General features: G+C 29.0%; 3 protein-coding genes across 8 annotated transcripts in view; 1 reads left to right on the top strand and 2 right to left on the bottom strand.

Annotated features, from left to right (window-relative positions):
* Window positions 1-371: 371 nt before the first annotated feature.
* Window positions 372-3,518, bottom strand: LOC123294995 (signal recognition particle receptor subunit beta). The gene is made up of 4 exons (XM_044876189.1): window positions 3,303-3,518; window positions 3,064-3,230; window positions 1,031-1,305; window positions 372-607 (listed from the first exon to the last, which is right to left on the bottom strand). Exons 1-4 carry the CDS (start codon window positions 3,433-3,435, stop codon window positions 400-402), a joined length of 783 nt encoding a protein of 260 aa, XP_044732124.1. The 5' UTR covers window positions 3,436-3,518; the 3' UTR covers window positions 372-399.
* An 841-nt stretch (window positions 3,519-4,359) lies between these two features.
* Window positions 4,360-9,561, top strand: LOC123295912 (pyridoxine-5'-phosphate oxidase). Its single transcript, XM_044877374.1, has 12 exons — window positions 4,360-4,516; window positions 4,586-4,742; window positions 4,809-4,911; window positions 6,000-6,053; window positions 6,118-6,320; window positions 6,379-6,543; window positions 6,801-6,808; window positions 8,480-8,636; window positions 8,694-8,796; window positions 8,961-9,014; window positions 9,079-9,281; window positions 9,343-9,561. The coding sequence occupies exons 1-12, from the start codon at window positions 4,453-4,455 to the stop codon at window positions 9,506-9,508; spliced, it is 1,437 nt and encodes a 478-aa protein (XP_044733309.1). The 5' UTR covers window positions 4,360-4,452; the 3' UTR covers window positions 9,509-9,561.
* Window positions 9,562-12,181: 2,620 nt separating this feature from the next.
* Window positions 12,182-17,270, bottom strand: part of LOC123296879 (leupaxin-like) — a 61,771-nt gene continuing 56,682 nt past the window's right edge. For 2 of the 6 annotated variants that reach the window (XM_044878569.1, XM_044878568.1), the window contains exons 5-8: window positions 15,574-15,837; window positions 15,326-15,499; window positions 15,027-15,257; window positions 12,183-12,470 (exon numbers count right to left, since the gene is read on the bottom strand). In XM_044878569.1, coding sequence (XP_044734504.1) covers window positions 12,204-12,470; window positions 15,027-15,257; window positions 15,326-15,499; window positions 15,574-15,837 — 936 coding nt within the window. In that variant the 3' untranslated portion in view covers window positions 12,183-12,203. Of the gene's footprint in view, window positions 12,471-14,640; window positions 14,922-15,026; window positions 15,258-15,325; window positions 15,500-15,573; window positions 15,838-17,270 lie in introns of those variants that run through there. The other 4 variants (XM_044878571.1, XM_044878572.1, XM_044878567.1 and 1 more) reach the window with 3 other exon arrangements.

The raw sequence follows: 17,270 nt of genomic DNA, 5'->3' as shown, positions 1-17,270 counted from the left end.
TCTAAATTCTGCCAAAACTTAATTTAAAAATTTTGAACAGTTAATTTTATTTTCTACCATTTTCCGGCTCATGAAATTTTATTTGTAGTAACATTAGCCAAGCTATTCTCAAAATTACTATTACAAAATTAATAATGCAACAACATCAGTTTTTAATAAAGATTCTGTGAGGTACTTTCGAGTATTCAAAATCTCTTTTTCATCTATTCCGAAAATAAGTCGACATACATAAGTTTAGTGATAAGTTAATTGGAAAATTGTTAAATAAAAATATTTTTTTATTAGATTCAAAATAATTTATTTTTGTAAAAAAAAAAAAACAATACGATTTATGAAATATAAACATGACAAGTAAAAAACAAATATTCTAATAAAAATTTAGAAATAATTTATTGATATTCATAATTTTTGTAACCAATTATAAAGTGGTTCAATATCATATGGCTTATCTTCATCCTTACACGTAGCAGTACATTCAGCAAATGTTACTTTATAAGGCAAAGCAGAAAATTCAAATTCTTTACCATCTTTACCTAAAACTTGTGTTGTATTTTGGGACGAGTCTGTAGATTCTAATTGACTTGACTTCGTTATACGCAAAGTATTTCTGAAACAAACAAAATTATACGATTTTTAATTTTTAGACCGTTTAATGGAACAAAATTTTTATGACTGTTTTTGTCTGCCATTTAGAGGATAGATGAAAAAGTAAGTTTAGTAGTGAAGAAAAATGAAATGAAATGAATAATTTTCAAAGTTTGTAACTAACGTTTGTTTGTATTGTTTTTCCAATGACTATTTTTGAACATAAACGGAAAGAAACAAAATTGTAGAAATTGAAACTCGAGCCACATTTCATCTTTCTTCATTACCGAACTTACCTTTCACAAGACTCTAAACGGCAGACAAAAATAATCATAATATTTTCTATGACTTTTTTAATATTTGATCAGAAACTTAGTTTCGAGGTAAAGATCTAAAAACTAAAGAATGCCAATATTCACCCTGTTCCCATTATTCGATTACTTACAATTCTTTCTGTAGAATTTGCGTAATAACCTTTGATCCTTTTGCTGTAATTGAATCTTGCTTATTACAAAGAATTAAAATATTAGGGCATGACGATAACATAACGTTATCCGTTAAAATGGTATACAAATATTCTGCAACATCTCGCACATCTTTCTGTATAGTTCCTGAATCGATCACGAAAACAATACCACGTGTTGTTGATTTAAATTGATCCAAATATTTTGTACGTAAACGTTCATGTCCAGGAATATCGACAATTCGAAAAGATCCACCCTAAAACAAAACAAACAACAAATTAGCCATTTGTTTGTTCACACTATTCGCACTTTCGCAAAATGTTCGAATAGAAACACTGCAAAAATTAAACATTTTTTTAAACGCAAACTCTAATTGGATTATTTAATAACATCCAATACTGGAAAGTACTAGATTTGTATTCATGGAAAATTAAGCTCAAAGTAAGGTGCAAAAAAAAAACGCCTTCAAAAGAAAAATTTTTCCAAAACAAATAAATATGCACTAAAAAGTAAAAAATAACGATAATATAATGTAGTGAAAATTATTGTTATTCCTCCTTTTTTTGTTTGAAGTCGGTTAAAAATCGTAGAATGTCTGTTTAAATCATGTTGTGTTCTGAAGCCGTAAAAATGAACTTCAAAAGTATTATTAAGACTTTTACTAAATTACATTTAACTTAAAGAAATGCACTTGGTATCAAAATTCATTTTAAAGAAGTTAAGGTAGTTCCTCCGCGACAGTCCAGTCAAAAAGTTTTGGACTAATACTATCATTCAGTGCATTAACTGTGCTATGACTATTATACATATACCATATATTATTTTCACGAGACTGTAGTTACACACTAATTTATCTCCTATACGTATACAGACACACACTATGATATATAACTTAAACATTAGTCTTCATATCCTTTCCACAAAAAAACATCGCTAAAACGAGTTATTTATTTAAGTTTTTTATCGAAACTATATGGTAAATAATTTTTATTTTTTATACTATGCATATATGAAATATACATAGTATATTAAGTTTAGTCCCAAGTTTGTAACGCTTAAAAATAATGATGCTAGGAAAAAAATTTTGTCATAGGTGTTCATAAAATCACCTAATTAGTCCATTTCCGGTTGTCCGTCCGTCCGTCCGTCCGTCCGTCCGTCCGTCTGTGGACACGATAACTCAAAAACGAAAAAAGATATCGAGCTGAAATTTTTACAGCGTACTCAGGACGTAAAAAGAGAGGTCAAGTTCGTAAATGAGCATCATGGGTTAATTGGGTCTTGGGTCCGTAGGACCCATCTTGTAAACCGTTAGAGATAGAACAAAAGTTTAAATGTAAAAAATGTTCCTTATAAAAAAATAAACAACTTTTGTTTGAAACATTTTTTTGTAAACATCACTGTTTACCCACGAGGGCGGTAATTAGGTGCAAATTTTATAGTATGTATTAATATAGGAATATCAGTGTGTGTGTGTGTATTTAAAAGTGAATATCTTTTGTTATTTACGTGACGTCAAAAAAAAACAAACAATTGCGCATCAACACTGTCTATACATTTTTGTATGTGTTATGTGATAAAGAAATCAACACTGACTATGCATAGTATTTCAACAATTAACTCAGTCAATTGTTTCTTTTCACTTGTTTTTATATATTTTCTAAATATAGTATTCTACATTATATTAGTTTTTCATAGAGATGGTGAACGTCATTCATTGATAAATAAATATAATATTTGTAAATTTGTGTATTTTTATACGCTTCTCCCATGTACACGTACAAATTGCGTCACTTTTAATTGCTAATATCTCATGTATGGCATGGTAAATCATCTTCTAATTTTAACAGCATGTGTATTATGAATTAAATATTTTATATTCTGAGTTTTGAGAAATTCTTGAAATATCACTTTCGTGTAGGTACTACCTTAATGTATATAAGGTCATTCCTTAACGTATTTAATTTTTTCTGATTTTCCGAAACGTGAAAAAAATATGTTAAGTCATACATACCGATGGCTTTATATACTCTCCCAAATTTTCTTTAACTGATGTGTGTGTTTGAACAAATTTATCATATAATAATCGTGAAAATAGTACAGTTTTTCCTGCATCACAAAGTCCAAGAAACAGAACATCACGTCTAGACTTTCTTTTTGATAAAAATAAATATACAGGAACTAAAAAAAATAGCTAACATTAATACAACATATGGAGGTAATATAACCTCAAAAAATAAAAATTATATATACCTAATGTAAATAAAATCACAATTACTGATACAAGAATTTGTGCCCACAATTCATTATTAAGTACATGAAAAAAATCTTTCTCTAATAAACTTTCTGCCAAAGGTTTTTCATTTTTATTTTTTATTTCTTCCATTCTCACGTTGACGTTTTATCCAGTCTGTAAATATCTGCCATCTATATTATTTATTAATGATCACATCACTTCGATCAACGTGTGCCAAATTACATCAATTTGATTACAATTTCCATACACTCTTGTTTTTTATGTAATTTAATTAAAAATTAGAAATAGATAGGATTTTTTCAGAATTTTAAAAATAAAATCAATTTTTTTTTCGTCTAGTTTGGATTTATATATCATTGTTGATATTTGGAACCTCACATGTCAACAATGGAAAGTTTCAAAAATATAAAATCGCCAAAAATAATTGATTGTTGTTACAAATCATATGCTACTACCAATAAATTTACCAGGGTATATTTTTCCTCCCCGCGTTCATTAGTATAATTACTACTCTGTCGTATCCTTTGGAGATATTTGAAAGAAAAGTATATTATGCTAATAAGTTACGTCAATAAGCATTAAAATGTTGGAACAAAAAATTTGACCATTTGCGATATATCTTTTCATAGTTAAATGACATAATGGATTTTAATTAAGTTAATAAAAATATTCCCCAATAAAAATATTGTAAACAATTCAAACCATTCTATTCATTTCTTTCACTCCACCTTATAATAATTAAAATAAGTAATACCCAATACAAAATTTTGCGCATATAACTGTTCAAGTCGAATGTTGCATACACCGTAAATTGAGAGAAGTGACCCAAAAATTCTGTGGAATCCAAAATTTTAACACCTCAATTTATTTTTTAATTAAGTTTAAGTAAATTTAGTTTAATATTTAATCGTTCAATAATTTACTCAACTATAAAATGTATCACTTGCGATAACGTATTGACAAATATATAAGAAGCACGTAAGTGTGAATAAGCCTTTACATATTTTAACAAGAAATTGTTGATATCGCCTGTGACCGTGATAATAAAAATTTCTATTTACATTCTAATATCAAAAAGTTACAAATAAATATTATAATTTTAGTAGATAATAGAAGAATACTGCAGCAGAGTGAGGATACCATTTTATGAGGAATATAAGATTAAAACTTTTGTACACTTTGCCACGGTTATATTCAATGGATATTTCAGGTTCAGTTTATAAAATTAATTTACATACTTGAAATGTATAAAACTTTTCTAAGTTTAAAAAATATTTAGGTTTACGATTTAAGTATAAGGGAAAGGAGGAAGCATTTACCGAAGATCAAATTACAGTAAAGGAGCCATTTGATCATTTTAAGAAATGGTTTCAAGAAATTTTAAATGATAAAGATGTTATTGAACCAAATGCCGTTGCTTTAGCGACTGCAACAAAGTAAGATGTAAAATTTTTAATTTAGTCCTCGATTAAATATACCTATAATTTGAAATTATATTTTAGAGATGGAATACCGTCGTGTCGATTTGTTTTACTAAAAGAATTTAATAAAGATATAGGATTTAAATTTTACACTAATTTAAATAGTCGCAAGGGTTCCGAATTAGTAAGTGAACTTTTATTTTAATTAGTTTTAATGTGTTAAATATAAATAGTTTGGGCTTCCATGGATATTGTGTTCAGCAGTTAGGAAAACAAATTAGTCGTTTGTTGTTAAAAATCTAGCCAAATAAGTTAGAGAGATGTACATATGATTTACTGATGGTCATGGTAACCGTCTGCTGAGCCTTAAATATGATAGTAGGTAATGTTCCGAGTCGCCCTTTAAGGTTCCTCGAATTTCTATGTGTCATACTCCCCCCCTCCCCCAGGGAATAATTCGTGATTTTCAAAGTGCTGCCAAAAAAATCCCTGACCACTTGTTTTTCTGCCAGACATATTTTCCTGATCTATTTGACATCCTCAACACAACCAAACAAGTTTACACTGTTTCCAGAACCATCACTTCAAATTTTTGTACTGTGTAACGACATTTTCGATTTTTTGGCATAATTCGGGAATGGGACGACTTGTTGAGCTCAAACTTTGCAGGATGTCAGAATCTCATCTAATGAATTATCAAACAAACAGACAGTTTCCAGAAAATCACTTAGTGACAGTTTTTCAAATCTCCCCCTGGAGGGGGGGTATGACACATAGAAATTCGAGGAACCTTACAGGGCGACTTGGAACATTACCTACTATCATATTTAAGGCTCAGCAGACGGTTACTATGACCATCAGTAAATCATATGTATACTCAATGTCACAAAAAATGCTCGTTTTAAAACATTCTAAGTGTTACTATTATAACATAACATATGATGCGTACGCTTAGAATGGTTTTAACTGTGGCACTTTTTCTGACAGTGAGTGTACATCTCTCTAACTAAAATGCTATCTGACTGCACAGGATTGTTATTATATCCCCTTTGTTTGGAAACCCATCATTTTCGATAAATACAAAACTATAAACCTTTTATTTGAAATCAAACGGAAAGAAGCAAGCCTCTGCTTTGAAGAAAATAATGATGAGGAGAAAGTATCGCGCTTTGATTACTTTTGATACTGTTACAAATTGTGAAATTACTAACCTGAAAGAAAATTACTGAATTAAAGAAAATACTGTTTATTTAGAATCATTTAATGTTTCAGCTTGAAAATCCTAATGCTGCAATGACGTTCTATTGGGCCAAATATAATCGATCAGTAAGTTACATAGTATATACCTTATCAATTGGAGCTAATATTGATATTAAAACACTATTTAAAGGTTCGAATCGAAGGTTCTGTAAAAGTTTTACCCGATGAAGATGCAACAAAATATTTCTTATCACGCCCATACAAAAGTCAAATTGGAGCATTGGCTAGTAACCAAAGTCATCCCATTCCAAGTCGAGATCATCTAACTGCTCGCGGTGACGAATTACAGGAAGAATTTCCCAATAAAGACAATATTAAAAAACCAGCTGAATGGTAAAACTTTCAAGATAACTTATTGGTTTTCTTACTGATGAATTTGTTGATGTTTTAGGGGTGGATTTAGTCTTATACCAAAATGCATAGAGTTTTGGCAAGGGCAAAGTGATCGTATGCATGATAGAATTCGTTTTCGACGACCAAAAGATGGTGAAGTTATTGATGGTAAACTTTTACATCAAGGTGAAGATGGTTGGGTTTATGAACGTTTAGCACCTTAGTTTGTTTATTTTGTACATTATAATATTTCAGGGCTTCCAATTACAAATAACTGTAAGATGTTTTCACTATGTTCATTAAAAATAATACACCTTAATTTCTAAATTGTACTTTTATTTAACACCTGGAGTACATTAAAATTGAATCAATTTATTTCTGACGTATCGCCATAGTATCCATTTTTATTCGAAGCATTTGAGATTAAAACAAAATATGACTTTTGACTCTTAAATTATCTCCTTTTTGGATTTATCACAGTACCAATAGTTATGCATGACAAAAGCCTGAATAAATATTTTGTTGCATTTGTAATAGTACGAAGTAATGGGAGTGTTGTTGTAAACGTGAAAAAATTCGGTTTTCAGATTTCAATGTAAATATCTATTTATACCAACTCTGAATTCATTTTGATCAGTTTCGGCGTGACCTTTTCCTATGTACGCATGTATTTCACATAGCTAATTCTTATTGTAATTGACTGGGTCAAAAATTGGTATATCATCAAACCTCTAAATAAAAGAATTTTTAGAATGAAAATTTTACTTCATTGTGTGTTTGGGAATGTATACAGGGTGTTCTAAAAATACTGACTAGTAGAACTCCATTATTCTATTCGTCACTATTTTTAGAAAGTATTTAAGCATTTTTCGATATAAGCATCGTTAAAGAGTTAAGGATTCGTTAATATCGGTTTGAATTTTAAGAGTTTCTCAATTAATCTTGGGGATTATCCATCATGTAAAATTTCGTCTTTTTGAATCCGACCCATCAAGTTACGAAAGATTTTCTGCACCCCCCCCCTCTCCTTCATATGTAAAATCGCAATTTCTAGACCCAACCAATATGAATAATAAAAAATTTACAAAAAACGAATAAGATAAAATGAAATTGAAATAGAACAGAGAAAGCCAATTTGTAGAAAATAAAATTTACTACTATTTACCATCCAGACCATTTGTCACTAGGCTTAATATTTACAGAGAAATTTACGATTAACTAATTTTGTAAAAAATAATGTTATTGAATGGAATAGTGAGATAGCTTTATCAAGCACCACGTATCTGAGATAAAACTATGTCTCAAGTTGGTTTTTGTCAATAATATTGCTAAGGTATAAAACGCATTCACCTTTCGCATGAATCATTTAAATATTATAGTATAAGAGACAGCAACGTCAAGAAAAAGTTGATTTCAAGACAGCTGGATTTTGGAAATTTATTTTGTATCTGAAATTAGGTAGGAATGAAATATGTTTGGCATCTGCAAGCGGTTGCGTTTACTAACGTGCATTACCGAACAAAGTAGCGAAATTGCTGATAAATTTAAAATTATTTTAAGAAAATTTTTATCAAATTAATGCCCTTAGAGAATATAAATTATAATTGTCAGACAGTTTTACCATTCCTAATACCGCGCCAGATATTAATCTAGTAATTTAAAAAAAACGTTTTCAATTATTGTAAAAAATGTAATTTTAATTTGCCAGGCAGAAATTCGGTTGTTTTATCCATCGTTAATTAACACAACTGCTCTCAGATGCAATGCGTACTTTATCTCTTGCTAATTTCAATGAGGAAAGAAATATCTGAAATTCACCTCTCCGAAAATAAATTCTCGAAAACGTTGCCAGCTCTCGTACCATTTATTAAAAATCATTTAATTCAGTGGGGATTTTTTTGAAGGTCTTTATTTTGTACTTTCTAGTGTTGATATATTAATATTTACGTCAAACATTAGATAAAGTTATAAATACATAAAGATAAATAATTATCAGAAAATTGAAAACTAGATAAATATAAACCAATTTATAAAAATCATTAAAAAAAATTGTGGGTGTTCATTAATTTCTTTCAATGGATGTTTCAGGTACAATTTATTTAGATTAACTAATATACTTACATTTATTAAATAATTTAATCTATAATTCAAATTTTTAGGAATACAATTGAAATTCAAGGGGAGAGAAGAGGCGTTCACTGAAGATCAAATTACAATAAAAGAACCATTTTATCTTTTCAAGAAATGGTTTGAGGAAGTCTTAAACGATAAAGATGTTATTGAACCAAATGCCGTTGCTTTGGCGACTGCATCCAAGTAAGAAGGTATAAATTTTTAATTATTAACTGAATCTAAACTGATATTTTATTGCAGAGATGGCATACCATCGTGTCGATATGTTCTATTAAAAGGATTCGATAAAGATGTTGGATTTAAATTTTTCACTAATTTAAAAAGTCGAAAGGGCTTAGAATTAGTAAGTTAATAGTCTTTTACAGCATATAATGTGTGTTGAGTCTTGCTTATAATACATGATAGGTACATATTTTTCAATGGAGTGCAAAATCTAGAAATCAAGAAATGTAAAAAAGGAAAATTTTAATTAAAATGTTCAAAATATAATTACAAGTATCGTTTCAGCTGGAAAATCCAAATGCTGCAATGGCTTTCTATTGGGGGAAACATAATCGATCCGTAAGTTACTTAGTTAAAGTCAAGAGATAATTGAAGTATATTTGACTGAAGTATATTTTTATAGATCCGAATCGAAGGTACTGTGAAAGTATTATCAGAAGAAGAATCAAGTGAATATTTTTCATCACGTCCTTATCAAAGTCAAATTGGAGCATTAGCTAGTAATCAAAGTCGTCCAATTCCCAGTAGAGATGTTCTAACTACACGAGGCGAAGAATTGAAAAAACAGTTTCCTAATAAAGACAGTATTAAGAAACCAGCTGAATGGTAAAATTTTTAATTGTTTAAATTATCTTGCAATAAGGTTTTGATTGTTGATTATTTGTAGGGGTGGAGTTAGTCTTGTACCAAAATGTGTGGAATTCTGGCAAGGACAAACTGATCGATTGCATGACAGAATACGTTTTCGACGTCCAAAAGCAGATGAAGTTGTTGATGGTAAACTATTGCATCAAGGTGAAGATGGCTGGGTATACGAACGTCTATCATCGTAATTTTTACACATAAATATTTTGTAGAGTTTCCAATTAATACATGTATTTTGACATTCAAATAAAATAATTCTTTATGTCAATTATGTATTATTTTATTTTCACATCTTACAGCAAATATACCAAAAATACTAAAAAGATTTCTAGTTAAACAAACGATTTATGACTGAACATAAGATATTTTAATCATAAATAAATTATGTACATGGTCGCATTGCATTGTTACACTAAGATTTTTAAAGACATCGCATTTAAAGTTTGAGTGCGGCATCTGTTTAGTTTAAAATTTATTAATACTGAGGTCTACAACTGCAAACGGGCCGTGTCCGGACACACGTTTATAATGCTAAAATGTTTGTTTTGGTATACCCTATTAGTCTCTCGAATATTAACCAGTTGTCTGAAACACCCTACATAATAATAGCATTATACGCCATGTATTTTTTTATACAACCAGTGTAAACTGTTTCATAATACGTACCTTTGCCTTAATACTACAAAAATCACTTTTTTTTTATTACAAATTAATATATTTTTATTAAAAGCATTGTTATTTTATACAGCACAAAATTTTTATAAACAATTGAAAAATTGGCACCAAATTATTTATAATAACTAAAATATTTAACAGTATTTCAATTCGAATAAATTTATTATTTTTTTAAATGGAAATAATGACTGAAATTTTTTTTTAAAATACAAACAAAATCATTATACATTTTTAACAATTATTGTTATTTTATTAGGATTATCTTTACGACTTATGTATTGCATAGTAACAACATATATTAGTTGCAGTGTCGGATTAACCCATATCGAGGCCCCTAGGCAATGCAAAAGGACCCTTGGTGATGTGGAAATCATATCGCGCCGTGTTTTGTTTAATCTTCGCAAATTACCTTGGCACGTTTTTATGATGCCCTCCTCGTAAAGATTTGTCTTTTTCTCTTTTGACCTTTCCCTGATTCCCTGAAGCCCCTAGCCGATGGAAGGTCTTTTGGCAGTTGCCTAATCCGCTTGATTGTTAACCCGTCACTGATTAGTTGTATAGTAAAATTTACACTATTTGTTAGCAATATTTTCAATACTACAAAATTGTTATACCAATAATTCACTATGTAAGTTTTTCAAAAAGTCGTTGCGTTAAAGAAAAACACACAACCACAGATCATGAACAACAAATTACGCTTTTTTAAAATATCGTTATTTATAATTGTTAAGAAACAAAATAATGTACTCCTTATAATCATTTTTGAAAAACTTTCTAAATAATTATTTCCTGCATTTTACAATAGCATTCAAAACTATTTAAATTAAAAATCCCCATGAGCGTAACTAGGGCGAGAGCCACTCCCAGATCTGAATGTATCCCCAATTGAACTAAAACTGGGTACACTCATGAGTTTTCCATTTTTATATTTAAATTTGATTAATTTATTGTTTTACCATAATCTAAATAAGTTTTAATGTCCTATTTTCTACAAGAAATATTATTTATATTATTTAATATATTCAAACATTGAAAATTTAATCCGAAAGAAACATTTAAAATAAAATTTGGACGTTTTTAATTTTAATTCAGCTTAATCGTTAAGCTACAATAATTTAGCTACTTATTAAATCCCCAAGTTTGTATTTTACAAATTGTATACCCAAACCAAAATATTACATTAAATTAAGATTACGACTAATTAGGCTACTGACTTCAAGTTTTTGAATTACGTTGTTTTAAAAAAAGTATTTATTTATTATATATTATTTAAATTAGAAATATTGACATCTTTGCAATAAAATTCTATTTTGTGTTATTAGCACTGTGCGTTTAATTTTATCCAATTATTTGAATACTATCCGGATAGACGTCCAGAGCAGCCTCATTGTCTATTATTTTCTTTAAATTTAACAAATGTAGAGTTATAAATTTTTGTTGATGTTGGATTAAAAAAGAAATAATAATAAAAGCGCTTGGAAAATCGTTTGTAGGCTAAATACTTCACGCTTTTACACGCAACTTTATATCTTACGCAAGCCTATAATGATAATAATAATAATACACAAAATTAGTGTTACGCGAATTGATTATATCACTTCACTACAAAAAAACTTAAGTCCCAAAAAATTCAATACGGCGTGACCATAGGGACATCATATCCTTATAGTATTCAGTTAATTAGTTTTATAATAATAAAGCAGTACGTAGAAGGATAAAAGGGTTATAGTGTTGAGTGTACTTAAAACAAATTTTATTATTTAATAATTGACTTAATATAAGACAAATAATATTTTCAAGTATTTCGCCATAAACTATTTAGTGCTTCTTTATTGCGAAGTATGTAACTTTGAAGTTAAAACTGTTAACTCAATCCCTCCTTAATATTAATTCTTGGTATTTTGCAAACTTGCAATATGTCAATGAATCACACACATTCGTCCCTTTAATCTCTGATATAAACCATTAGTCTGTAAGAAGAGGTCTTATAGTTTTAACGACATGGTCAAGCTTCGCATAAGCGTTACATTTCTGGACTATGGAAGTTTTTAAAAGCAATTCGTATTAATTCGTTTCTCACTGTGTATATCATAATTTGATTATGACCTATTATTTTAGAATTGCATTCTATCCTTTCAATATTAATATTTTTTTCTTTATTATTAAACATTTTAAGTAGTTAGAAACTCGTATAATTAAAAATATTTTTCAACCAAATAATTTTTCAAAACAGGTATGACAATATGGTTTATCATTTTGTTCTTTAAATGTGCCTTTGTTTAATTGTTTTAAACAAAATGCACAAACAAAATGTTCTGGATGGAATTTCCTGAACATGGCTGTAATACAACGACCTGTAATTGGTTTATGACAACCTGCGCATAATGAACCACGTTTTGCATGATAATGCGTCTCACAATATGGCAAACCTTCATGATCGAAGAATGATCCTCCATGGAAAGGTTGTCTACAATCCTGAAACCAAAAAAAATTAGAAATTAAATTTTAATCTTTCGAATCTATATTTTCGGTAAGATCAAACATTTATTCTCTATGAAGGAAGATAATGTCGCTGTTTTATTAGGATTTCTGTTTTATTATTAACTACCAAGAAAAGAACATTTTTTAAAAGGTATCTTAGAAATGATTTGACTTTAAAAAATCACTTAAAAATGATGAGAGAGTGAATAAATCTATCAATCACTAACGGGTCTGAGGTAACGATTTCATATGCAGGGACGAATCAGTAACCGAAATAATCCTTTTTAATTGGGACAAATATAGTTCGACAGGTCTGATGTCCGACGGGTCTGATTTTGACAGTCTTGAATATAAGTAACCATACTTTTGAAATGGGAGTAAAGGAAAAACAAGATTGTGCATCTATAAATCAATTTTTATGACGTTATCTTAGATTTTCTAGGAGTTGTTTGATTTTTTGAAGAATATTCTAGAAAATTCGATGATATTCTGTATAGTTTTTGAATTTTCTAATGCATTTACTACAAAGTTTCAAGAATTTCTATGATTTTTCCAATAAAAATTATCTTACTGAATTATCAATTAAGATAATGTTATCAGAGAGGTCAAACTCAAAATATTATAAAAAAATTTTGGGAAAGTTCTTCAAAATAAATGTAAGGGTAATATAAAATATAAGTTTTCTTGAAAGCTAAAGTCTTTTCTAAAGACGTCGAAAGTACAAATTTATTGTAGAAAGCTCTAGAATGCAGAAAACGACTTATTCTTGGAAAGCAAAAACTGTGAGTTACTGTCGAAACAGACAGACTATTTAGTTTCAAAGCATAATTTTGAAAAAAGTGGTTAGCGTTTTCTCATCTTCCAGATACGAATGAGTAAGAAACAAAGAACAATGGGATATTTTTAATCACAGAGAGAGCAGCAGACTAGAAGCGCTGGATATGAATAGCTGCAACATGGAAAATAGAAAATTGGAATGAGAACTACTGTAATGTATCGAAGGCAAGGAAATAATTGAACACCCGCTGTACAAATACATTATCTTAAAAGATCTAGGATGCAGCAGAGGTAGAGATAAAAAAGATAATGAACTTTGAATAGAGTTGGAATTCGCATTGAAAAGGGCGATCATTGTTGACATATCTTCTTTCATAAAAATGTGACTAACTGCAATTTATCATTGCGGGAATATGGTTTCCCTTCTAACTAGAATTTGAGGGAAGTAAGCTGCAATGGCCGGGGATTATATAATACTTACGAATCATTAATCTATGCATATGAACTTTCGATTAGTAAATCTTATGGGTGGCATGTATTCATGTAATAATTTACACTGTGGATTAAAATGCATTAAATTTAACCGGCGAACTAATAATAATCCGCTGATAACCTTTCTGAGGTAACCTTATACCATGGAAAATTTTAAAAAACTTCATAACTCAGAATATTCCATAATGTATAGCAACATATATCTCTATTAGCAATTGCTATTGTATTGAAGAATGTGAACGAGGGTATCATCTTCATAAGCGTTGTAATGTATGCAAAAAATTATTTATTTTAAGTAACAATTCGAAGAAAATATAAGTTTTAATAAATTTAATAAAAGAAATTAGATTAAATGCAATTATGAAATTCACATATGCCGGTCTTTTTATGTTGCACACTGCTCTACTGACTGTTTGGCAAGGTACCAAAATTAATATAATAGTAGAGCACAACACAAAAAAATTTATAGAAAAAAAAAAATTAAAAATAAATACTACTTCAAATTGATTTTATTCGATTTGAAAAAAAAAAAAACATATTTATATTTAGGTCAAGTTATAAAAATATAGATAATTAAAGGCAAAAATTTCGCTTTATTTAGAAAAAATAAACTATAAAAATATTTTAATAAAAATAATTTTTTTTGTTGGTATTTCAGAAAAAATTAATTTATTACAAGCGTATTTGGTGTTTGATTTGACGCATTTGCAACTTCTTCCACATTTGGAATGTGCTATATTAATAATAGCAACCCACCAACAAAGTTGCTTTTTAATATTTGTCATTTTAGTTTTGTTTTTTATTTATATTTTGTTTGTTTTTTTTTCTTATTATTTTTTTTATATTAATAATCTTTATTGCATCTTTTTACAAATAAGTTACTTAAAATAAATAATTGTTTACATTATCTAAGGTTTTATCTTTTTGTTACAAAAATATCAACTTTTGGGAAATTTAATTGTTGCACAGGGATTCTGAAAATTTGTAGAAAAAAGTGGCATACATTTTGGAGCATATTTGTTCTTTATACAAAAGGGATTAAAAAGGCTGTCATAATATGAGGTGAGGGGCGAAGATTTAATCTTCATCATCTTCATCAACACCAACACATTTAGGGCATACGGGTTTTCCCTCCATTGCATAGAATGATTTTCCTTGGACAGCTAATTTGCAATCCTAAATTACACATATTTTTATTTTAAAATATAACAAATAAAAAATAATCTGCTGAAAAATGTATTACATATAAAAATATTTCAATTAAATTATTATATTCCTTACCCTGCAAACAAAACAGTCTGGATGCCATTGGCTATTTAAAGCTGAAATATAATTTTCCATAATAGCACGACTGCATCCACCACATTTTGGTGCAAACATATCGAAGTAATCTTCACGGCAATATGGTTTGCCGTCACGTTCATGAAATCCTTCTTCTCCAAATTGTTTTCCACATTGCGCGCAGAAAAAGTGTTCTGTATGCCATGTTTTTTCCAAAGCGGTTACACATTTCTATTAAGGAAAAATATTAAAGTTAAATATTAAAATTTTACATATGTAAGCAAAATATTTTATCTTACATCCAAAATTGGACCATTGCAATAAGCACAACGTGGACTGAATAAATTGTGATAATCAGGTTCACAGTAAGGATGACCGTCACGTTCAAAGAAATTACGTGTTCCTAATTCTTGAGTACAATGCGTACATGTAAAGTGTTCTGGATGCCAGGTTTTGCCTAATGCTGTTATGACCTATAATTTAAATAAAAAATAAGAAACACTATTGCACAATTTTTTTTTTTTTTTTAAATACACTAATGACGGACCTGGCCAACAATTGGTTTATCACAGGCACTGCAACATCCTTTTTGTGTTGTATTAATTCCTTGACGACTCATATCGGCTTGTAAATTTCCTAACATAGAATCCAATTGATTTTGTTTTACCACGTGGCTAGTGGTTGTTGTGCTTGTATAATATTGTGTTTGATTTTGTTGTGGAAGTGGACTTCCCGCCGATTTTGTTGCTTTATTGGGCTTTGCGTATGGTGAATCTGTTACAGTTTGAAGTTGATGACTTCCCGCGTTGATCTATAAAAAAGTAAAAGTAAATAAATTTTAATATAAAATAAAAATAATTACAAAAAAAAAAAATTGTATACATTGCGAGTAATTGAGTGTAGTCCCTGTTAAGCCCGATGTTATTATTAAGATGTTCAAATTCGAAACTGAAAACAAACTGATATTTACTTACAACTTAGTATAACATAGAATTTCCCCCTCTATGCTTCCAGAATATCCCCTTCTACAATCAGTCGCTTCTATTTCTGGAGTATGGCACCAAGAAAGGACACGAGACACATATATTGGACTACTAATGTGAATGACGGACAATAACGTATTCATGTATGTTTGACAACATTTTATAATGAAGACAGAAATAACTTCATTTTATAAATGAAAAATAAAGAGATGCACAGTTTTTTCTTAAGTTGTGACACTAGAATCAACTATATTTTTCACGTTTTATGATCTGAATACACCTACTAAACAAACGATTAGTGGGATTGGGTGAAAATTTTACAATTTTACAATAATTTTTGTACCTGTTACTATAGTTGATTTTAATAAATCAATTATTTGATCAATATTTTAATTAACACACATTTATGGACCAAAAATTCATTTTTTAGTGAAAGGGTAGTACAAATGAAGGTCACATGAAAAACTTATAATATAGTAAATAATATACGAACAGGTGAGAGATGGATCCAAAGCAGTGCTACTAATGCACCTAGCCCGCGTGGTACTAATGACATTCAATTTTTTTTAACGAGCACGAATACAGTAAAAGTTTTTTTTTTTACTTTATAACTTTGTTAGAAAAATCTACTATGAAGCAAAGAGCTCCATGCTGTTTCTATTGGGAAAACCATGGGAAAATTAGCATTATTCTTGATTTTTCAATATGATTGATAATAATTTTCCCTGATTTTACGATTGTTACTGGAATTGAAGGTTTCATGGTCATTTTAAATCGAAATCCTTATATGTCATAAAATTGATTGTTTTGAAGTTATAGTACAGTGATTAAAATAAGATAAAATCAATTTTTTGACTAATTTCATTTGAATCGGATAATTATGACAACGCTATATAACTTTGGCAAAATAGCTATGAAAATACAATTTTTTTGACATTGAGATGGCTCGAATTATCATATCTACTGATCGAGACCCTATCCTTTGCTTTCAAATTCCTTGCGACAGTTTTATTTGATCTACGGAATCAAAAATTGACCGAGTGCAGACTAGGTATTGGTACAATTTTTGTCTTCGGAAAATTTTGCTATATTGCACAATTTTGTTACCAAAGAGTTAGAAGACAAATCCTAGGAGATATTACAATGCGGGGCACAGTTTTTATTCTATCAGAAAGTATATAATTAGTAAACATACATTTCATATTAAAAGAACTATGAATTTGACTTAAATTATAATTAAGTCGTAATATTTTGACGGATG

The sequence above is a fragment of the Chrysoperla carnea genome, chromosome 3 (genome assembly GCF_905475395.1).
Source record: "Chrysoperla carnea chromosome 3, inChrCarn1.1, whole genome shotgun sequence".
Lineage (NCBI taxonomy): Eukaryota > Metazoa > Arthropoda > Insecta > Neuroptera > Chrysopidae > Chrysoperla > Chrysoperla carnea.
Note: the sequence above shows the minus strand (reverse complement) of the source record. Positions and strands in the feature narration are given on the sequence as shown.